Source organism: Tursiops truncatus, chromosome 3 (genome assembly GCF_011762595.2).
Source record: "Tursiops truncatus isolate mTurTru1 chromosome 3, mTurTru1.mat.Y, whole genome shotgun sequence".
Lineage (NCBI taxonomy): Eukaryota > Metazoa > Chordata > Mammalia > Artiodactyla > Delphinidae > Tursiops > Tursiops truncatus.
In genome coordinates, this window is record NC_047036.1 from 155,669,637 (window position 1) to 155,693,547 (window position 23,911).

The 23,911-nt window shown below is 49.2% G+C and overlaps 1 protein-coding gene across 1 annotated transcript in view; it reads left to right on the forward strand.

Annotated features, from left to right (window-relative positions):
- The window catches only part of OBSCN (obscurin, cytoskeletal calmodulin and titin-interacting RhoGEF), a 176,668-nt gene that overhangs the window by 111,309 nt on the left and 41,448 nt on the right, over nt 1–23,911 (forward strand). The window contains 7 exon segments of the mRNA XM_073801960.1: nt 3,587–3,859; nt 4,663–4,938; nt 5,265–5,552; nt 5,685–5,960; nt 7,840–8,213; nt 8,734–9,592; nt 10,391–10,669. Of these exon segments, the coding sequence (XP_073658061.1) occupies nt 3,587–3,859; nt 4,663–4,938; nt 5,265–5,552; nt 5,685–5,960; nt 7,840–8,213; nt 8,734–9,592; nt 10,391–10,669 (2,625 nt within the window).

The following is a 23,911-nucleotide window of genomic DNA, read 5'->3' on the forward strand; positions in this document are numbered from 1 at the left end:
AAGAAGGCCGGACTCAGCAGTGAAACTGGAGGCCGACCACATTCCCACCTGCTTATAGGGCCCTGGGCACGGCTGCCCACCTGGCCACCACTCTGCAGTTGCCCCTCCCTCAGTGACATACCCAGAGAGCAGCCTAGAGGTGAAGGCAGCTTTCCCAGCCCCGGGCATGGCCTGCACTGTCCTTGCTTGTAGCTGCTTCCTGTGCTGTTGGCTTGGTCAGGGTCTTGCACCTTTACTGGGAAAGAGCTAGTCCTTGGGGAGGGTAGTGGGCTTCCAGGGAACCCCCTCAGCCCCCCTCCCAGTGAGGGCACTGGGCACTTCTGGCACAGCAGCCCAGTGTGGCTTCGACTGGAATATTTGTCAACTGGCTTCCTCCGTGCTCTTGCAGAATAAATGTGGACATTTGCCCAGGTCAGAGGGACAAACCGTTTGTTGATAGGATTTCAGCAGATGGGAGCCCTGAGGGGGTGGGCGACAAGGCCCCTGGAGAAGGGATAAGTCGGGCTGGGGGTGCCAAGTGCCCATCGGAGCTGTGGAGCCCGAACGGGCCCAAGGGCTTTCAGGAGTGGTTGTTGTGTCCTACTGGGGCAACATGCGCCCTGGGCTAGAGGAAGTGAGGGCTCAGGGGAAACAGTGGCTAGGAGAGGCCCAGTGGATGGAGACTGAGCCAACAGTTTGCTGTGGGCGGGGGTGTATGGGGGCAAGGTTTGCCCCACATGGAGGGCCCTGGGTCACCGGGGTGAGTCCCCCTTCTACCACAGCCCTGCTTTTGCTGGCCTCCGAGTCGCTGATGCTGACTGCAGAGGGTGGGTGGGCCGCAGTCACACTGCTCCAGCTGACGCGTGCCTGGCCTGTCGGCCGACAGATCCCACAGTGGAAGTGGTCAGTGCCATGCAGGACCTGGCAGTGGAGGAGGGTGGCCCAGCTGAACTCCTCTGCCAGTACTCACGGCCCGTGCAGGCCACGTGGACGAAGGACGAGCAGGAGGTGTGCGCTGATGGGCGCCGTGTCATCATAGAGCAGGACTGGACCGTGGCCAGGCTGTCCTTCAGGCCGGCCTTGCCCTGCGACAGCGGCATCTATACTTGTGAGGCCGCGGGCACCCGCGTGGTGGCCCTGCTGCAAGTGCAAGGTGAGGCCGTCTGGCGGGCAGCCCCAGGCCCAGCACAGCTATGGTGCAGCTCGCGTGGAGCCATAGTGGTGAAATGGCAGGCAGGGACAGCGTGCTAGAAAGATGGGACCCCAGTAAGCAGATTCTAGGCTCTGAGCCTACCCACCCAGACCCCTTCTCCTCCCCAGGCAGCCTGACAGGACAGCACAGCTAGAAAACACAAGGGCAGAGGCTGCTTGAAGAATCTGTATCCAGCACAGCCTGTCGGGGAGGCGTGGAGGTAGAGGCAGGCAGGGAGGCAGCTTCCAGGCATGCAGGTGGGTGGGCAGGCCTGGGACCTGTGTGGCCATAGACGGGGCTGTGTCCTAGAGCAGAGGAGGGCCACTGGTTGAGCTCCACGAATACTGAGCTCAGACCCCAGCTCTGCCCCTTCCCGGGCTGGTCACTCAGAGGACGCCCTGAGCCCCACTTCCCTACCTGCAACACAGCCAGGATACCCTATGGGGGGCCAGGGAGGGGAGACAGTGGGCTGCAGCTCTGCAGGGGCGGAGGTGCCATTTGGCTGAAGCCACTCTCTAGTGGGGAAAACCTGAAACGTTCCCAGTGGTGAGTGAGCTGGCAGCTGGCAGGCAGTGGTCAAGGGGCCATCCAAGCTGGGAAGAGCAGGTGGGACCTGGTCTGGGCCACTGGCCGCCTGAGGTCGCTCACACCCCATTCACACACTAGTTCAATAACAAGTTTTTAAACACTTTTTTTTTGGCCCCTGGGGGCACAGCAGTGAACAGACAAAACTCCCTTCAGGGGGTGACATTCCTGTGGGAGCTGAAGGAAAATGTGAGAAGAGCTGTGGGGAGGGGCTGCAGTGTGGACCTGGGCCTGAAGGAGGCAGTGGGGGTGGGGGCTTGTGGACATCTGGGGCAGAGCCTTCAGGCCTCAGGCAGGGAGTAGAGAACAAAATGCAGAGAAGCAGATGTGGCAGGAGGGAGGCCTCAGGGGCTCACCACTGCTGCTTTAATATCTGGGCTTTTATAGAAATAAAGCAGCCTTGATCCTTGGATAGCAGCTAAGGAGGGTGAACTCCAGCGCTGCCTGCAGGCCCAGCCTTCTCCCTGTCCCCGACCCATCTCATCGCGGCCAAGAGCAGCTGCAGCGCTGATGGGACTGGTCGCAGCCGTCCAAGCACAGTGGAGATGTGGGATGAACTCCTAGGTCCCCGTTGGTTCTGTCAGTTCTGACCTAGGGAGGAAAGGAGCCAGGGTTATGGGGGGGGGAGTCTGGTCTGTGATGTGAGCAGACCAGGGCCAGGAGGGTGGCAAGGAGAGGGATGTGGATGGGCCCCGTTGGTCCTCTGCTCTGAGATGCCCTCCCCTCTTAACTCCTCGGGGACCCCTGTCCAGAGTGGGCACCCCTGCCTGAGGGGTGTGTGGACTCTGTGGATGAGCTAGGAGGGAGCATCAGGGCTTTGTGCTGGTTCCATTCGGGGTACATACCCCAGACAGCAGCTGGGGCTGTGGACCTGGAGCTTCGGCCAGGCTGCCACCCCCTCGGTGACCGCAGTGGCTCCTAGCTGTCGTGTGGGTCAAGGCCAGACCTCCCCAGCATCCTGTACAGCCTTGGGTGATGTGGTGCTCCTTTCCTGCCTGCCCTCACCCCTGCCTATCGCCCCCCACCTTGTTTTACATCCTTTACCTCACTGGCCTGGCTCCCTGCTACCCCCCTGCCACGAATCCCTTTTCAGTCCCATCATGGTGTCCCCTCTTATTTCTTCCCTTGCCTGGACACCTCCCCTACCCATCCTCAGAGATCCACCTCATTCAGGAAGCCCCCGTGGACTTTGAAGCCCACTGGATCACCTTGGGTCCAGGTGGCCTGTCATGGGAATTGACTCTTGGAGGTGGCAAGCCCTTGGGGACCAGGCATTGAGCTGGATCTGAGGCTTGGCATGCCCAGGCCTGACATCATGGCTTCCATGAAAAATGCATAGCTGCTTATGACTGACCCCTGGGCTGTATGTACAAGAGAATTAGGTCAGGCTGAAAATTAGAGCAGAGGTCTGTCTGGTCTGAGTGAGTGAGGGGAGAGCCCGGCAGGTCTGCCAGCCTGGCTGGGGGAGGAAAGGAATGGAGCACTTTTCCAGAGCCCCATGCTGCAGCAAAGCGGAGAGGCCTAAACCTCCGTCTGGGTTTGAGCCCGGCTGTGGCTGCCAGTGAATTTTCAGTCTGTGAACGTTCGTGAGGCTTCTCACATGTGAGGTGGGGAGGACCCTCCTTCCCAGCCGCAGGGCTGGTGAGGGCATGGGGATGGGCAGGGCCTCGGGAAGTCCCTGTGTGGCTACTTCAGGTGGACACCCAGACGCCCCCCACCTGGCTGCATTCTCTTAGGCCCTTTGTCCTGAGGGGGGCTCTTCCACGTGACTCTTGGGGGTGCTGGGCTGGAGAAGCCCTGAGAACGCCCTGAGCCACCTTCTTTCTGCAGCCAAGAACACCGTGGTGAGAGGCCTGGAAAACGTGGAGGCACCTGAGGGCGGTGAGGCGCTGTTCGAGTGCCTCTTGTCCCAGCCGGAGGTGGCCGCCCACACCTGGCTGCTGGATGACGAGCCGGTGCGCACCTCTGAGAACGCCGAGGTGGTTTACTTTGAGAACGGCCTGCGGCACCTGCTGCTGCTCAAAAACCTGCGGCCTCGAGACAGCTGCCGGGTGACCTTCCTGGCGGGGGACGTGGTGACATCTGCCTTCCTCACAGTCCGGGGTTAGAGTGGTGGGGTCGGGAGGGTGGGCTGGGTCCAAGGGCGGAGGGTGGTTCTCTGCGATCCCTCCCACTGATACCCCACTGCAAGAGTGTGGGAGGGTGGGGATGTAGGGGGGCGGTCAGTCGCTGAGACCCCTCCCACGGGATCACCCACTGCAGGGATGCTGGGGGTGGAGCTGGGACCACAGGCTGTGTGTGAGTCTCTCAGACCCATCCTACCAAATACCACACGCTGCAGGGGGCGGGGGTGGGTGGGCTAGGGCCACTGTGTGGGAACTTGGGACTCTTCAACCTCTCCCACCAGACACCGGATACCTCACTGCTTGGGTGCAGGGGGAGGGGCTGAGGCCAGGGATGCAGGAGGCATGAGCCTCTTGGAACCCTCCCACGAGCACGAGATATCACACTGTGGGGTGCGAGGGGGGTGGGGTCCTAGGAGGGGGCATAGGTTACTGAGACCCCTCTCACTGGATATTTGGCTGTGGGTAGTAGGCCAGGGCTGGGGCAGCAGGGGGGCGTGGGTCTCAGAGACTCCTCCCACTGGGTACCCAGCTGCTTGGTCAGGGGTGGAGTGCGGGGTTGGGGGGGGAAGCTGGGGCCTCTGGGAAGGGCATCGATTTCTGAGACTTGCCTACAGGAGCACGGGGTGGTAGCCTTGGGGACGTTGATCTCTGAGGCCACCTGAGGCTGGTGCCCTCCTCTTCTCGGGGGCGACGGGAGGGGGTGCATGGGTGTCTCCAAACCCCGCCCCGCCCCAGGCCACCCCTTGGCCCCTGAGCTCACACTGCCACCCCGCCCCGCAGGCTGGCGCTTGGAGGTCTTGGAGGCACCCCGGGACGCAGCCGTGCTGGCCGGGGGGCGGGCCAGCTTCAGCTGCACGCTCAGCGAGACAGTGCCGGTGGGTGAGGCGACCTGGTACATAAACGGAGCCTCGGTGCAGCCTGACGACGCAGACTGGACAGTCACCGCCGAAGGCAGCCACCACACCCTGCTGCTGCACCGGGCCCGGCCGCACCACGCCGGCGAGGTCACCTTCGCCGCCCGTGATGCCGTGGCCTCTGCGAGGCTCACTGTGCTGGGTGGGTGGCTTGGGTCTGCCTGCTGCAGCTCGGGTCCAGGGCTCTCGGGGAGACAGGTCGGGGGGCAGGAGGTTTCAGCTTCAGAGGCTGCTGGGGGCTCTCCGTGGCCCCCCACGCTTGGTGGCCTCTGGGCACACAGTCTTCCTGTGACTTAAACGCTCCATCCTCGCCCCTTCAGAAAGGCCGGGCTGTAGGGCACAGCTGCTCACAGGACTCTGAGGGGTGGACCATACTGTGCCCCACCAGCAGACCCCAGGGTGGGCGGGGCTGCGGGTGCTGACTGCCAGCCGCTGCACTGACCTTGTGCCTCCTGCCTGCCCCCGCAGGCCTCCCCGATCCCCCAGAGGACGCCGAGGTGGTGGGGCGCAGTGGCAGCTCCGTGACACTGTCTTGGGTGGCTCCCACGAATGACGGCGGAGGCGGTCTCTGTGGCTATCGGGTAGAGGTGAAGGCAGCGGCCACAGGAGAGTGGCTGCTGTGCCACGAGCTGGTGCCCGGGCCCGAGTGCCTGGTGGATGGCCTGGTCCCCGGGGAGACCTACCGCTTCCGTGTGGCCGCAGTGGGCGCGGCAGGTGCTGGGGAGCCTGTGTACCTGCCCCAGACAGTGAGGCTTGGTGAGTTGCTGCCTTGGTCCTGGTTTATAAGGGTGGGGGTTCAGCCTGGAGACCTCAAGGCCTCTCTAAGCTGGGGGTCCCTGCCCACGTCCTTACTGATGCACCCCTCCTGTTCCTGACTACTTCTCCCAGCAGAGCCCCAGGAGCCCACGCCTGCACCCCCTGCCCCTGAGAGCCGGCAGGTGGCAGCTGGGGAGGACTTGTGTCTGGAGTGTGAGGTGGCCGAGGCTGGTGAGGTCATCTGGCTGAAGGGAACAGAGCGCATCCAGCCCAGTGGGCGCTTCCAGCTTCTCAGCCGGGGTCGGCAGCAGACGCTGTTGATTCGGGACTTCTCAGAGGAGGACCAGGGCGAGTATCGCTGCGCCCCTGCACGGGACCCTGTCTCTGTGGCGGCTGCTGCCTTCCAGGGTATGTCTTCCAGGGCCCAGCGTGCCCAGTGGAAGGAGGAGCCCTGGGATGTGGAGTGGGCCAGCCCTTTTGCTCACTGGTTCTCTCGGGGAACTGCAGGAGGTCCTCCTGAGGACACTGCCTCACACCAAGAAAGACTGAGGCCCGGGGTGGGGAGATGCACAGATCCCTGTGGCTCAGCCTCCTGTCAGAACCCACATCATTGGCATCTGAGGTCACATCGCTCTCTGAGTGGGATCCTGGCCAATGCAGCCCTTGGTGCCCACTGCTGGTTCCTTAAAGCGTTGGATCCCTACACTCTGAGCCCCCTGCACTCTGAGCCCCCTGCACTCTGAGCCCCCTGCACTCTGAGCTCCCTGCATTCTGAGCCCCCTCCACTCTGAGCCCCCTGCACTCTGAGCTCCCTGCACTCTGAGCTCCCCTGCACTCTGAGCTCCCCTCCATTCTGAGCCCCCTGCACTCTGAGCCCCCTGCACTCTGAGCCCCCTGCACTCTGAGCTCCCCTGCACTCTGAGTTCCCCTCCACTCTGAGCCCCCTGCACTCTGAGCTCCCCTCCACTCTGAGCCCCCTGCACTCTGAGCCCCCTGCACTCTGAGCTCCCTGCACTCTGAGCCCCCTACACTCTGAGCTCCCTGCACTCTGAGCTCCCTGCACTCTGAGCTCCCCTGCACTCTGAGCCCCCTACACTCTGAGCTCCCCTGCACTCTGAGCTCCCCTGCACTCTGAGCTCCCCTCCACTGTCAGCTCCCCTGCACTCTGAGCTCCCCTCCACTGTCAGCTCCCCTGCACTCTGAGCTCCCTGCACTCTGAGCCCCCTGCACTCTGAGCCCCCTGCACTCTGAGCTTCCTCCACTCTGAGCTCCCCTGCACTCTGAGCCCCCTGCACTCTGAGCTTCCTCCACTCTGAGCCCCCTACACTCTGAGCCCCCTGCACTCTGGGCCCCCTGCACTCTGAGCCCCTGCACTCTGAGCCCCCTGCACTCTGAGCCCCCTACACTCTGAGCTCCCCTGCACTCTGAGCTCCCCTCCACTCTGAGCCCCCTGCACTCTGAGCCCCCTGCACTCTGAGCTCCCTGCACTCTGAGCCCCCTACACTCTGAGCTCCCTGCACTCTGAGCTCCCTGCACTCTGAGCTCCCCTGCACTCTGAGCCCCCTACACTCTGAGCTCCCCTGCACTCTGAGCTCCCCTGCACTCTGAGCTCCCCTCCACTGTCAGCTCCCCTGCACTCTGAGCTCCCCTCCACTGTCAGCTCCCCTGCACTCTGAGCTCCCTGCACTCTGAGCCCCCTGCACTCTGAGCCCCCTGCACTCTGAGCTTCCTCCACTCTGAGCTCCCCTGCACTCTGAGCCCCCTGCACTCTGAGCTTCCTCCACTCTGAGCCCCCTACACTCTGAGCCCCCTGCACTCTGGGCCCCCTGCACTCTGAGCCCCTGCACTCTGAGCCCCCTGCACTCTGAGCTTCCTCCACTCTGAGCTCCCCTACACTCTGAGCCCCCTGCACTCTGAGCCCCCTGCACTCTGAGCCCCCTGCACTCTGAGCTTCCTCCACTCTGAGCACCCTGCACTCTGAGTCCCCTGCACTCTGAGCCCCCTACACTCTGAGCCCCCTGCACCTGCACTGACCCTGGCCTGGTGTTCCCTGTGGTCATCCCCTCCTGTGCAGGAGGAAGACTGAGGTCTGGGTTGATCAGGGGATGCTGAGGCCTAGAGAGGACCATTCAGAGCCTCGAAAACCTTGTACGCAGGGTGCATCAGAACTCTTGGGGGCCCAGGCAGGCAGCAGAGGCCTATAAGGGAAACCGTGGTCAGTAGCTAAGGCCGGCTTGGGGTTATGGCTCTGTCCCTGCCTGACTGACCCGTTTCCTGCCCTCCTCAGTGGTGCTGACCCCAGAATCTGGAGATGAGGTCCCCACACAGCCCAGCCTGCCCCCTGAGGCGGCCCAGGAAGGCGACCTGCATCTCCTGTGGGAGGCCCTGGCCCGGAAGCGCCGCATGAGCCGAGAGCCTACGCTGGACTCCATCAGCGAGCTGCCCGAGGAGGACGGACGCCCGCAGCGCCTGCGGCAGGAGGTAGAGCAGGAGGCTCCCGACCTCTCTGAGGACTCTTCCACGGCTGACGAGCTGGCACGCACCGGCGAGGCTGACCTCTCACACACCAGCTCTGACGACGAGTCCCGTGCGGGCACTCCTTCCCTGGTGACCTACCTCAAGAAGGCTGGGAGGGCCAGTGCCTCACCACTGGCCAGCAAGGTGAGTCTCCAGCTTGACCTACAAGGAGAGGCCTGGGTCTCTTAGATCTTTGCCACTCTGTCATTCATCCACACATCATCTCTCCGCTCTTGTCCGTCGGTCCATCCACCATCCGTTTATCCTTTCTTCCACCCACCCACCATCTGCCCATCTGTTGGTCATCCATCTACCCATCCAGCGACCATCCACCTACCCATCCATCCACCTGGCTGTTAAAACTTCTTTTCTGAAGAGCTGGAACCTACCTCTCCTTGGTATTTCTCACAACTCTGTCCTGCTCTGGGGAAAGCAGTTTTAGGGAGGGTGGGCTTGCTTTTTGGAAGCAACAGAAGCCATCAGGCATTTGGCCTCAGTGAAGGTAGTGCAGTTGACAGCAGGTAGCAGGCAGCAGGCATGCAGGAGCAAGGCGTGGAGCTGGGGCAGGAGACCTGGGCTCTGCTTCCCCTTGCCCTGTGTGTGTCCCTACACGATCCTTTCCCTGTCCCGGGCCTCAGGTGCCCCACCTTATCTGTGCACACAGGTTGAGGCCCCAGCCGCCCCTTCTGGGAAGCCACAAAAGCAGCAGGAGAAGCCAGCTTCAGTACCCCCACCACCAGGAGACCTGAGCGTTGGGGACTTGGGTGACCTATCCGTGGACAAGGCAGCAGTGAAGATCCAGGCTGCCTTCAAGGGTTATAAGGTCCGGAAGGAGATACAGCAGCAGGAGGGACCTGTGTTCTGCCACACGTTTGGGGACACCGTGGCACAGGTGGGAGATGTCCTGCGTCTGGAGTGTGTAGTGTCCAGCAAGACAGATGTGCGTGCCCACTGGCTGAAGGACGGTGTACAGCTGACTGATGGCCGGCACCACCACATTGACCAGCTTGGGGATGGCACCTGCTCTCTGCTGGTCACTAGCCTGGGCCGGGCCGACGCTGGCCACTATACCTGTCAGGTGAGCAACAAGTTTGGCCGTGTGGCCCACAGTGCCTGTGTGGTGGTCAGTGGGATGGAGAGTGAGACCGAGAGTTCCTCCGGGAGTGAGCTGGATGACAACTTCCGCCGGGCCGCCCGGCGGCTGCACCGCCTGTTCCGCACCAAGGGCCCAGCAGAGGTTTCAGACGAGGAGATCTTCAGCGCTGACAAGGGCAAGGCAGAGCCCGAGGAGCCTGGGGACTGGCAGACATACCGCGAAGATGAACAGTCCATCTGCATCCGCTTCGAGACGCTTGCCGAGGCCCGCCGGGCAGCCACCTGCTTCCGGGACATGTTTGGCACGCTGGACAACAGAGTGGACATCAGCCTGTCAGAGCAGGGGCTGCATGGGGTGGAGATGCGCATTGGCAAGGTGGCCCCCACCCCTGCAGCGCCTCCGGAGCCAGTACTGGCCGCAGAGGCAGGTGAGTCTGCAAGCTGCCTGGGTCAGGGGTGGGGGGAGAGGAAGAGCGAAAGCAGCAACAGTGACCAGGGTCAGCTGAAAACTCAAGGAGGTTTAGCTGAAGGGGCTTTAGCTTCTGGCTGTTCGCACATGCAGCCCACTGAGCTGGGAGGAGCCCTGACTTTGGGGTTAGACAGAGCTCAACTGAAGTCCCCGCTCTGCCTGCTACTGATTAGCCTCTCGGAGCCTCAGAGTTCTGTTCTGTGAAATGGATTCGGGAATACTGACACCCTAGAGTTTAGGGTTATTTTTTCCCCCGTGAGGGTTTCAGATATAATCTGTACAAAAGGCGGGGTTCCACATAGTCCAGTGTGAACCCCATTTCCCACTCCAGCAACTAAAGTTAATTAAAAAGTCATTTCACTGTTTACTCGCATCTCCCTAGGAACAGCAAAGGGAGTATCGTTAAAAACCCACAGCATCATTCCTCCTCTTTAATCCTGAGCTACTAGCGTGCTTCCAATCCCAGACAACCAACCTTGGTCTTCCCTTTACTTCCCCTTCTTCCCCATTTCCTGTCTGCTATCTCTCTGGCCTCATGGTAGCTTGGGAACCAGGCTAATGAAGAGAGGGTTCTTCTAGAGCATGGGGAGGAGGGAAGAGCTCAGTTGGCAGAGACAGAATTCTGTTTAGCCGCCCATTCTGTGAGCGCTCATGTGAATGGGTGCTGTGCAGATGACGTACATTGAACTGCTGGCAGCTGGGGCAACTTGGGGGAGCCTGAGGCTAACGTGTCGTATGCCCTGCCCGTCCCTCCCAGCCCCGGTGTTCCTGACCGAGCTACAGAATCAGGAGGTGCTGGATGGGTACCCCGTGAGCTTTGACTGTGTGGTGACAGGCCAGCCCGTGCCCAGTGTGCGCTGGTTCAAGGACGGGAGGGTGCTGGAGGAGAATGACCACTACATGATCAGTGAGGACCAGCAGGGCGGCCACCAGCTCATCATCACAGCTGTGGTGCCAGCAGACATGGGTGTCTACCGCTGCCTGGCTGAGAACAGCGTGGGTGTGTCCTCTACCAAAGCGGAGCTCCGCGTGGACCGTGAGTGCATGCTCGGGTCTGATGGGTCAGGGTGGGATCCTGGCTGGGAGAGGCAGTGCTGGAGACCACTGGCCTCAGGCCAGGCAGGATTTGGGGCTGGAATGTCTGTGGAGGATGGAGTGTTCTCTTGGAGCCCCCTTGAGAGGTGGCTGGGCTGGGGAGGAACCTGGAAAGGTTTGGAGGTACCCCATGGGCGCAGTGGGTGGTTAATGGCACTGTGGCACAATAAGAAATATATATTTGGTCTTTGTCCCTGATTCCTGGCGGGCCCTAGACAGCTTCAGCACAAATATATCCATCTGATTTTTGACAAAAATGCAAAAGCAATTAAATGGAGTAAGGATAGAATTTCAGATTCAAGGATGGAATTTCAAATGATGCTGGAGTAATTTGAACACTTGTAGTCAAAAATATGAACTTTGACCTTATGTGAAAATTAGCTCAAAATGGATTAAATACTTAAATGTAAAATATGAAGCTATAAAACTTTTAGAAAAAAGTAGGAGGAGATCCTCAGGACCTAGGGCTAGGAAAAGACTGCTTAGACTTGACCCATAAAAGGAAAAATTGGTAAACTGGACCTCCTCAGAGTTCAAACCTTTTGCTTTGAGAAAGACCAGGTGTTGAGGATGAAAAGCTATGGGTTGGGAGAAAATACCTGCAAATCACATATCTTATAAAGGACTAAAAAATATGTAAAGGAAAGCTCAAAATTAAACAATAAAATTTTTTTAAAAATCCACTTAGAATAGGAGCAAAAGACCTTTCCATACATTTCAAGGGAGAGGACATACAGAAGGCAAATAAGCACACGGAAGATGTGCCTGTTTTTATTTCCACTTCCCTGATGGGATCTCCCGTGCATTGCTGGTGAGAGTGTAAAGTGGTGCAGCCACTCTGAAAAACAGTTTGCAGTTGCTCACAAAACTATGTAGCTACTGTATGATCTAACAATTGCCTTTTTTGGTATTTATCCCAGAGAAATAAAAACTCAAATTCATAATAAAACCTGTGCCCAAATACTCATAGCAACTTTATTCCCAATAGCCAAAAACTGGTAATGACCCAACTGTCAAACTGTGGTATGGCTATTCTATGGAATACTACTTGGCAAGGAAAAGGAACAAATTATTAACATGTGCAACAATTATGATAAAATTTCATTTTATTGCATAAAGTTAAACAAATACACATATACTCAGTGGACTTCATGTGAAACTTGTGAAATCTGAACAAGATCGAGGGATCATAGCAATGTCACCTTTTATAGCTATGAGACAAGTTAACATCGCTGGAAACTGGGTGAAGAGTAAATGGGATCTCTGTATTATCTCTTAGAACAGCATGAGAATCTATAATTCTGTCAACAAAAAGGAAAATAAAACTATTAAATATAACAAGTCTAGTATCTTAAATAAGACGAGATTTTCTATAATTACCTAAGTAGTTCCATTTCCAAGCTCTTTATTTTGCTATGTAGGTCTAGATTTCTATCTCGTAACACTTTCTTTCTGCCTGAAGGACATCTTTTAGCAATTTCTGTAGTGTGGGTATATCTGAAAAATGTCTTTATTTTGCTTTTCTTGAGGATATTTTTGCTAGGACAATTTTTTCTTTCCATACTTTAAAGATGTTTCTCCACCATCTGTTAGCTTGCATTCTTTCCAATGAGAAATATGATGTCGTTCTTATCTTTGTTTCTCTGTACATAACTTATCTTTTCTATTGGGATTTAAAAGTTTTTAGATATTTGCACACCATAACATTCACCATTTAAAAATGTATAGTTCCGTGGTTTTTAATATATTCACAAGGTTATGCTACCATCTAACTCCGGAACATTTTCATCATCCCAGAAAGAAACCCCATACCTATTGACGGTCACTCCCCATTCCCCCTCCCCCAGCCCCTGGCAACCACTAATCTGTTTTCTGTCTGTGTGGGTTTGCCTATTCTGAATTTTCCATGTAAATGGAATTATACAATATGTGACTTTTTTATGTCTGGTTTTTTTTTTTTTTTTTTTTTTGCGGTACGCGGACCTCTCACTGTTGTGGCCTCTCCCGTTGCGGAGCACAGGCTCCGGACACGCAGGCTCAGCGGCCATGGCTCATGGGCCTAGCTGCTCCGCGGCATGTGGGATCTTCCCGGACCTGGGCACGAACCCGTGTCCCCTGCATCAGCAGGCGGACTCTCAACCACTGCGCCACCAGGGAAGCCCTACTGAGCTTGTTTCCAACGTCTATCCATGTAATAAATATCAGTGCTCCATTCCTTTTTATGGCTGAAAAATATTTCACTGTATATGGATGATTTATCCATTCATTGGATGATGCTTATCCATTGGTTTATGGCTACTGTGAATAATGCTGCTATGAACATTCATGTGCAAGTTTTTGTGTGGACATACGTTTTCATTTCTCTTGGATCTATACCTAGGAGTGGAATTGCTGGGTCAGGTGGTAAACTCTATGTTTAACTTTTAGAAGAACTGACAAACTCTTTTACACAGAGGCTGCACCATTTTACATTTCTGCCAGCAGTGTACAAAGGTTCCAATTTCCCTACATCTTTGCCAGCACTTGTTTTTGTTCATCTTTTCAATTATAGCCGTCCTAATGGATGTGAAGTGGTATCTCATTGTGGTTTTGATTTGCGTTTCCCTACTGACTAATGATATTGAGCATCTTTTCATGTGCTTATTGGCCATTTGTGTATCTTTTATTGGAGAAATCCTTTGTCCATTTTAAAATTAGATTCTTTGTTTTTTAAATTTTGAGTTGTAAGAGTTTTTTGTATATTCTGGGTACTATCGATAGATCCTTATCAGGTATATGATTTTCTTTTTCTTTTTTTTTTTTGTAATAGATCTTTATTGGAGTACAGTTGCTTCACAATACTGTGTTAGTTTATGATTTACTACAAAGTGAATCAGCCACATGCATACATATATCCCCATAACCCCTCCCTCTTGAGTCTCCCTCCCACCCTCCCTATCCCACCTCTCTAGGTCATTGCAAAGCACCGAGCTGATCTCCCAGCAGCTATGCTGCTGCTTCCCACTAGCTATCTATTTTACATTCGGTAGTGTACATATGTCGATGCTACTCTCACTTTGCCCCAGCTTCCCGTGCCCCACTCCGTGTCCTCAAGTCCATTCTCTATGTCTACATCTTTATTCCTGTCCTGCCACTAGGTTCATCAGTACCATTATTTTCTTTTTTAGATTCCATATATGTGTTAGCATACGGTATTTGTTTTTCTCTCTCTGACTTATTTCACTCTGTAAGACAGACTCTAGGTCCATCCACCTCACTGCAGATAATTCAATTTCGTTTCTTTTTATGGCTGAGTAATATTCCATTGTATATATGTGCCACATCTTCTTTATCCATTCATCTGTCGATGGGCATTTAGGTTGTTTCCATGTCCTGGCTATTGTAAATAGTGCTGCAATGAACATTGGGGTGCATGTGTCTTTTTGAATTATGGTTTTGTCAGGGTATATGCCCAGTAGTGGGATTGCTGGGTCATACAGTAGCTCTATTTTTAGTTTTTTAAGGAACCTCCCTACTGTTCTCCATAGTGGCTGTACCAATCTACATTCCCACCAACAGTGCAGGAGGGTTCCTTTTTCACCACACCCTTTCCAGCATTTATTGTTTCTAGACTTTTTGGTAATGGCCATTCTGACTGGTGTGAGGTGATACCTCATTGTATTTTTGATTTGCATTTCTCTAATAATTAGTGATGTTGAGCATCTTTTCATGTGCCTCTTGGCCATCTGTATGTCTTCTTTGGTGAAATGTCTATTTAAGTCTTCCACCCATGTTTTAATTGAATTATTTGGTTTTTTGATATTGAGCTCCATGAGCTGTTTGTATATTTTGGAGATTAATCCTTTGTCCATTGTTTCATTTGCAAATACTTTCTCCCATTCTGAGGGTTGTCTTCTCATCTTGTTTATGGTTTCCTTTGCTGTGCAAAAGCTTTTAAGTTTAATTAGGTCCCATTTGTTTATTTTTGTTTTTATTTCCATTACTCTAGGTGGGTCAAAAAAGATCTTGCTGTGGTTTATGTCAGAGAGTGTTTTCCCTATGTTTTCCTCTAAGAGTTTTATAGTGTCTGGTCTTACATTTAGGTCTTTAATCCATTTTGAGTTTATTTTTGTGTATGGTGTTAGGGAGTGTTCTAATTTCATTCTTTTACATGTAGCTGTCCAGTTTTCCCAGCACCACTTATTGAAGAGGCTGTCTTTTCTCATTGTATGTTCTTGCCTCCTTTATCGTAAATTAGGTGATCATATGTGTGTGGGTTTATCTCTGGGCTTTCTCTCCTGTACCATTGATCTATATTTCGGTTTTTGTGCCAGTACGATACTGCCTTGATTACTGTAGCTTTGTGGTATAGTTTGAAGTCAGGGACCCTGATTCCTCCAGCTCTGTTTTTCTTTCTCAAGATTGCTTTGGCTATTCGGGATCTTTTGTGTTTCCATACGAATTGTAAAATTTTTTGTTCTTATTCTGTGAAGAATGCTATTGGTAGGTAGTTTGATAGGGATTGCATTGAATCTGTAGATTGCTTTGGGTAGTATTTTGACAATAGTGACAAATTTTGACAATATTGATTCTTCCAATCCAAGAACATGGTATATTTCTCCACCTGTTTATGTCATCTTTGATTTCTTTCATCAGTGTTTTATAGTTTTCTGAGAACAAGTCTTTTTCCTCCTTAGGTAGGTTTATTCCTAGGTATTTTATTCTTTTTGTTGTGATGGTAAGTGGGATTGTTTCCTTAATTTCTCTTTCTGATTTTTTGTTGTTATTGTATAGGAGTGCCAGAGATTTCTGTGCATTAATTTTGTATCCTGCTACTTTACCAAATTTATTGATTAGTTCTAGTAGTTTTCTGGTGGCAGCTTTGGGATTCTCTATGTATAATATCATGCCATCTGCAGTGACAATTTTACTTTTTCTTTTCCAATTTGTATTCCTTTTATTTCTTTTTCTTCTCTGATTGCTGTGGCTAGGACTTCCAAAACTATGTTGAATACGAGTGGCAAGAGTGGACATCCTTGTCTTGTTCCTGATCTTAGTGGAAATGCTTTCAGTTTTTCACCATTGAGTAGGATGTTTGCTGTGGGTTTGTCATATATGGCCTTTATTATGTTGAGGTAGGTTCCCTCTATGCCCATTTTCTGGAGAGTTTTTATTATAAATAGGTGTGGGATTTTGTCAAAAGCTTTTTCTGCATCTATTGAGATGATCATATGGTATTTATTCCTTAATTTGTTAATATGGTGTATCACATTGATTTGCGTATATTGAAGAATCCTTGCATCCCTGGGATATATCCCACTTGATAATGGTGTATGATCCTTTTAATATGTTGTTGGATGCTGTTTGCTAGTATTTTTTCAGGATTTTTGCATCTATGTTCATCAGTGATACTGATCTATAATTTTCTTTTTTTGTGATATCTTTTTCTGGTTTTGGTATCAGGGTGATGGTGGCTTTGTACAATGAATTTGGGAGTGTTCCTCCTTCTGCAATTTTTTGGAAGAGTTTGAGAAGGATCAGTGTTAGCTCCTCTCTAAATGTATGATGGAATTCGCCTGTGAAGCCATCTGGTCCTGGGCTTTTGTTTGTTGGAAGATTTTTAATCACAGTTTCAATTTCATTACTTGTGATAGGTCTGTTTATATTTTCTAATTCTTCCTGGTTCAGTCATGGAAAATTGTACCTTTCCAAGAATTTCTTCTTGGTTGTCCATTTTATTGGCATATAGTTGTTTGTAATAGTGTCCTATAATCCTTTGTATTTCTGTGGTGTCAGTTGTGATTTCTCTTTTTTCATTTCTAATTTTATTGATTTGTGTCCTCTCCCTTTTTTTCTTGATGAGTCTGGCTAAGGGTTTATCAATTTTGTTTATCTCCTCAAAGGACCAACTTTTAGATTTATTGATCTTTGCTATTGTTTTCTTCATTTCTATTTCATTTACTTCTGCTCTGATCTTTGTGATTTCTTTCCTTCTACTGACTTTGGGTTTTCTTTGTTCTTCCTTCTCTAGTTGCTTTAGGTTAGGGTTAGATTGTGTATTCGAGATTTTTCTTGTTTCTTGAGGTGAGATTGAATTGCCATACACTTCCCTCTTAGAACTGCTTTTGCTGTGTCCCATAGGTTTTGGGTGGTTGTATTTGTGTTGCCATTTGTTTCTATGTATTTTTTAATTTCTTCTTTGATTTCTTCAGTGATCTCTTGGTTATTTAGTAGTGCACTGTTTAGCCTCCATGTATTTGTGGTTTTTACAATTTTTTCCTGTAATTGATTTTCAATCTCATAGCGTTGTGGTCAGAAAAGATGCTTGATATGATTTCAATTTTCTTAAATTTTCCAAGGCTTGATTTGTGACCCAAGATGTGATCTATCCTGGAGAATGTTCCATGTGCCCTTGAGAAGAAAGTGTATTCTGCAACTTTTGGGTAGAATGTTCTATAAATATCAATTAAATCTATCTGGTCTGCTGTGTCAGTTAAAGCTTGTGTTTCCTTATTTATTTTCTGTTTGGATGATCTGTCCATTGGTGTAAGTGAGGTGTTAAAGTCCCCTACTAAAACTGTGTTACTGTCGATTTCCCCTTTCATGGTTGTTAGTATTTGCCTTACGTATGGAGGTGCTCCTATGTTGGGTGCATAAACATTTACAATTGTTATATCATCTTCTTGGATTGATCCCTTGATCATTATGTAGTGTCCTTCCTTATCTCTTATAACAGTCTTTATTTTAAAGTCTATTTTATCTGATATGAGTATTGCTACTCCAGTTTTCTTTTGATTTACATTTGCATGGAATATCTATTTTGATCCCTTCACTTTCAGTCTGTATGTGTCCCTAGGTCTGAAGTGGGTCTCTTATAGACAGCATATATATGGGTCTTGTTTTTGTATCTGTTCAGCCAGTCTGTGTCTTTTGGTTGGGGCATATAATCCATTTACATTCAAGGTTATTATCCATATGTATGTTCCTATTACCATTTTCTTAGTTGTTTTGGGTTTGTTTTTGTGGGTCTTTTTCTTCTCTTGTGTTTCCTGCCTAGAGAAGTTTCTTTAGCTTTTGTTGTAAAGCTGATTTGGTGGTGCTGAATTCTTTTAGCTTTTGCTTGTCTGAAAAGCTTTTGATTTCTCTGTTGAATCTGAATGAGATCCTTGATGGGTAGAGTAATCTTGGCTGTAGGTTTTTCTCTTTCATCACTTTAAGTATATCCTGCCACTGCCTTCTGGCCTGTAGGGTTTCTGCTGAAAAATCTGCTGTTAACCTTATGGGGATTCCTTTGTATGTTATTTTTTGTTTTTCCCTTTTAATATTTTTTCTTTGAATTTAATTTTTAGTTTGATTAATATATGTCTTGGTGTGTTTCTCCTAGAGTTTATCCTGTATGGGACTCTCTGTGCTTCCTGGACTTGGGTGACTATTTCCTTTCCCATGTTAGGGTAGTTTTCCACTATAATCTCTTCAAATATTTTCTCAGACTCCTTCTTTTTCTCTTCTTCTTCTGGGACCCCTATAATGCGAATGTTGGTGTGTTTAGTGTTGTCCCAGAGATCTCTGAGATTGTCTTCAATTCTTTTCATTCTTTTTTCTTTATTCTGCTCCTCGACAGTTATTTCCACCATTCTGTCATCCAGCTCACTTATTCGTTCTTCTGCCTCAGTTATTCTGTTATTGATTGCTTCTAGTGTATTTCTCATTTCAGTTATTTTGTTGTTCATCTGTTTGTTTGTTCTTTAGTTCTTGTAGATCTTTGTTAAACATTTCTTGTATTTTCTCAATCCGTGGCTCCATTCTATTTCCAAGATCCTGGATCATCTTTACTATCATTACTCTGAATTCTTTTTCAGGTAGATTCCCTATTTCCTCTTCATTTATTTGGTCTTGGAGGTTTTTACCTTGCCCCTTCATCCATGACATATTTTTCTTGCTATCTCTTTTTTTTTTTTTTTTTATGAGTGGGATTGTGTTCCTGTCTTACTGGTTTTTTGGCCTCAGGCTTCCAACACTGAAGTCTGTAGGCTGTTGGGTAGAGCTGGGTCTTGTTGCTGAGAGGAGGACCTCCGGGAGACCTCACTCTGATGCATATTTCCTGGGGTCTGAGTTCCCCTGTTAGTCCAGTGGTTCGGACTCAGACCTCCCACCACAGGAGCTTCAGCCCAACCCCCATCTTGTGAATCCAAGATCCCGCAAGCCACACAGGACAGCAAAAAAAAAAAAAAAAAAAAAAAGAACAATAATAAAGTAAAAAATAAAATTAGATTAGGAAACTAACAGATATGTTAGAAAAAATATAAAAATAAAAATATAGATGAAACAATAACTGGAAGGTAAAACAGAATCACAGTAGTAAAAAAGAGGAGGAGAAAAAATAAAAGGTGGAAAAGGCCTTGGCTATGGAGGGCAGGGCCTAAGCAGGGTCGAGGTTTAGGCAGTGGGTGGGGCCTATGCCTAGGACCCAGAAGGCTGGAAAAGGCCCTGAGGGTTGTGGGGTGTGGGGCTTAGGCTCAACAGAACAGAAGGGGCCCAGGCATGTCTCCCACCTCTGGTCTCAGAGGGTGGGGGATCCCACCTTGGAGCCCAGCAGGCTTCCTTGGTTTGAGTGGGTGGGGCAAATGCCCTCTGCTCCTTTCCTGCTCCTCTAGTCCCAGAGGGCCCCTCCCACCTTCCTCTCCTGATCTCCCAGGCCTCCCTCCTACATCCCCAGGACCAACCTGGCCTGGAGGGGACCTCTGAGGGCGTAGGACCTGGCCCGAGAGCTGGGCAGACTTCCCCAGCCGATTGGGCAGGGGAAACGCTGGGCCCGCTCCCCTCTGATCCAAGCCCCCACGGGTCCCTTCAGGCATGGGAACCCCTCCCTCCCCTCTCAGCCACCCCTCACGGGCGGCACTGGCCCTGTCCAGCCTCCACTTCTCCTCCCCCTCAGTCCCCTCATGTCCTGCCAGTTTGCTTGGGGGTTCTTCCTGTCTCCTTGGGCATCGGGGTCCCCCACCAGCATCCAGCACGTGCCCTAGTTTTCTCAGATATATGATTTTCAAATCTTTTCTCCCATTCTGTGGGTTGTCTTGTCACTTTCTTGATTGTTCTTTGATGCACAAAAGTTTTAAATTTTGATGGAGTATAGTTTATCTACTTTTTCTTTGTTTCTTGTGCTTTACTTGTCACGTCTAAGAAACCACTGTCTAATCCAAAGTTATAAAGATTTACACTTATGCTTTCTTCTCTCATATTTAGTTAGGTCTTTGGTACATTTTGAGTTCATATTTGTATATGGTATGAGGTAAGGGCCCCAATTCATTTTTTTCCTGTGGAAATCCAGTTGTCCCGCCACTATTTGTTGAAAAGACTATTTTCCCTCATAAAATTGTCTTGGAACTCTTGTCAGAAACGAATTTCTATTAAATGTGTAGGTTTATTTCTGACTCGCAATTCTATTCCATTCATCCAGATGTCTGTCATTATGCCATTACCACACTGTTTTGAATATTGTAGCCGTGTATAATACTGTTTTGAAATTTTTAACTGTGAGTCTGCCAACTTGGTTCTTCTTCAAGATTTTTTGACCATCCTGAGTCTCTTGCATTTTCTTATGAATTTTAGGAGCAGCTTGTCAATTTCTGCAACCATGATCTCTGGATACTTTTTAAGATTTTTTTTTGTCATTGGTTTTGAGTAATTTGATTATAGTCTTTGGTGCAATTGTCTTTATTTATGTTCCTTGTGCAGTTAATTGAGCTTCTTGGATTTTGGGTTAATAGTTTTCATTAAGTTTGAAATTTGGGGGAGGCATTATTTCTTCAAATATTTTTTCTTTCCCCCTTCATTTGGGAGCTTAAGTTACAAATCATCGAGCCACTTGAAGTTGTACTATAGCTTACTAATAATCCTTTTCCATTTTTATTAATAAAATTCTTCTTTCTCTATGCATTTCATTTTTCATAGTTTCTATTGCTATGTTTTTATGGTCACTGTTCTTTTGTAGTATCTAATCTGCTATCAATCCCATCCATTGTATTGTTTATCTCTAGAAGTTCTACTTGAGTCTTTTTTATATGTTCTATATCTCATCTTAACTTTTCAAACACATGGAATACAGTTCTAATACCTGTGCTCATGTCCTTATCTCCCAGTTCTAATATCTGTGTCAAATCTGACTTGGTTTTGACAATTGATTATTCTACACATCATAGGTTGTGTGTTTCCTGCCTCCTTGCATGTCGGACAGTCTGGGCTGAATGCCTGATAGTGTGAATTTAACCCTGTTGGGAGCTGGATATTTTGGTTTCTGCAGGTCTTCTTGAGCAACACAGCGTGTTACTTGGAAGCCGCTCGATCCTTTTGGGTCTGGCTTGTGTGATTTGTTATGTGGGGCCAAGGCAGTGCTCAGTCCAAAGCTGATCATCTTCGTCTGCTGAAGTGAGAGTGTTCCTGAGTACTCAACCTGATGCCCTGTGCATTAAGAAAGTTTCTAATCTGACTGCAAACAGACATTATTCCAGCCCTTGTGCTCCTCTGGTGCTACTTCCTCTAGTCCTTTCAGATGGCTCTTTCCTGTGTGCATGTGCCAGTCAGTGCTCTGTGGCATCCTCGAGGGAGGGGGCCCTCTCTCTGTGCAGCTTTCTCTTCTCTGGTTTTCTGTTCCATGGGCACAGGCTGCCTTTGTCTCTCAGGACATCAGCTCTGTCTCCTCAACTCAGGGTCTGCCTGGCTCTGCCTCAGTTTCCTTTTCCCGTAAACTTAAGTCAGGAAGCTGGGGCAATTATAGGGCTCACCATTGTTTCCTATCTCTAATACATCACTGTCCTTCATTCATCTTAACCATTCTGATGATTCTGTACCCAATTCCAATGTGTGGGTTTTTTTCTTTCCCACAAAAAGAAATTCTCTGAGACACCAGCCAAGTGTCCTACAGTTCAACTCAATTCTGACACCATCCACCTGGAAATAGCATCAGATCCCATAGGTTAAGGGCTCAGTCCCACAAGGCTGCCTCCCCCACCACTTCAGATATCAACTGCAAGTCCAGGTTGTCACCTGTGCTTCTGGCCTACATGCTATAAATTAGAGGTTCCAATGACCCCCTTCCTTGGGTTTTAATAATTTGCTAAAGTGGCTCACAGAACTCAGAGAAACATTTCACTTACTAGATCAGTGTTTTATTATAAAAGGGTAAAACTCAGGAGCAGCCAGGTGGAAGAGACGTATAGGCAACGCGCGTGGGAAGGGGCAGGGCCAAGCATGCCACTTTCCCCCAGTGTCCATGTGTTTACCAGCCGGGAAGCTCTCTGAACCCTATCCTTTGGGGTTTTTATGGAGACGTCATTACACAGGCACAACTGATTAAATCATTGACCACTGGTGATTAGAAAAAAATATTTTATTGGAGTATAGTTGCTTTACAGTGTTGTGTTAGTTTCTGCTGTACAGCAAAGTGAATCAGCTATACATATACACATATCCCCTCTTTTTTGGGTTTCCTTCCCATTTAGGTCACCGCAGAGCATTGAGTAGAGTTCCCTGTGCTGTGCAGTAGGTTCTCCTTAGTTATCTATTTTACATATAGTATCAGTAGTGTGTATATGTCAATCCCAATCTCCCAATTCATCCCACCCTCCCTTTCCCCCTTGGTATCCATAGGTTTGCTCTCTACGTCTGTGTCTCTATTTTGGCTTTGTAAATAAGATCATCTATACAGTTTTTTCAGATTCCACATATATGCGTTATATACGATATTTGTTTTTCTCTTTCTGGCTTACTTCACTCTGTATGACAGTCTCTAGGTCCATCCACGTCTCTACAAATGACTCAATTTCGTTCCTGTTTATGGCCGAGTAATATTCCATTGTATATATGTACCACATCTTCTTTATCCACTCCTCTGTTCATGGACATTTAGGTTGTCTCCACGTCCTGGCTATTGTAAATAGTGCTGCAATGAACATTGGGGTGCATGTGTCTTTTTGAATTATGGTTTTGTCAGGGTATATGCCCAGTAGTGGGATTGCTGGGTCACATGATAGTTCTATTTTTAGTTTTTTAAGGAACCTCCATACTGTTCTCCATAGTGGCTGTATCAATTTACATTCCCACCAAAAGTGTAGGAGGGTTCCCTTTTCTCCACACGCTCTCCAGCATTTATTGTTTGTGGATTTTGTGATGCAGGCCATTCTGACAGGTATGAGGTGAAAACTACCTCATTGTAGTTCTGATTTGCATTTCTCAATGATTAGTGATGTTGAGCATCTATTCATGTGCCTCTTGGCCATCTGTATGTCTTCTTTGGTGAAATGTCTATTTAGGTCTTCTGCCCATTTTTTGATTGGGTTGTTTGTTTTTTTGATATTGAGCTGCATGAGCTGTTTGTATATTTGGGGGATTAATCCTTTGTCAGTTGCTTCGTTTGCAAATATTTTCTCCCTTTCTGAGTGTTGTCTTTTCGTCTTGTTTATGGTTTCCTTTGCTGTGCAAAAGCTTTTAAGTTTCATTAGGTCCCATTTGTTTATTTTTGTTTTTATTTTCATTACTCTAGGAGGTGGGTCAAAAAAGATCTTGCTGTGATTTATGTCAAAGAGTGTTCTGCCTGTGTTTTCCTCTAAGAGTCTTATAGTGTCTGGCCTTACATTTAGGTCTTTAATTCATTTTTAATTTATTTTTGTGTATGGTGTTAGGGAGTGTTCTAATTTCACTCTTTTACGTGTAGCTGCCCAGTTTTCCCAGCACCATTTATTGAAGAGGCTGTCTTTGCTCCATTGTATATTCTGGCCTCCTTTGTCATAGATTAGTTGACCATAGGTGCATGAGTTTATCTCTGGGCTTTCTCTCCTGTACCATTGATCTATATTTCTGTGTTTGCACTAGTACCATACTGTCTTGACTACCGTAGCCCTGTAGTATAGTCTGAAGTCAGGGAGCCCGATTCCTCCAGCTCCGTTTTTTTTCTTTTCTCAAGATTGCTTTTGCTCTTCAAGGTCTTTTGTGTTTCCATACAAGTTGTAAAATTTTTTGTTCTACTGTGAAAAATGCCATTGATAATTTGATAAGGATTGCATTGAACCTGTAGATTGCTTTGTGTAGTATAGTTATTTTGACAATATTGATTCTTCCGGTCTGAGAACATGGTATATCTCTCCATCTGTTTGTGTCGTCTTTGATTTCTTTATCAGCATCTTATAGTTTTTGGTGTACAGGTCTTTTG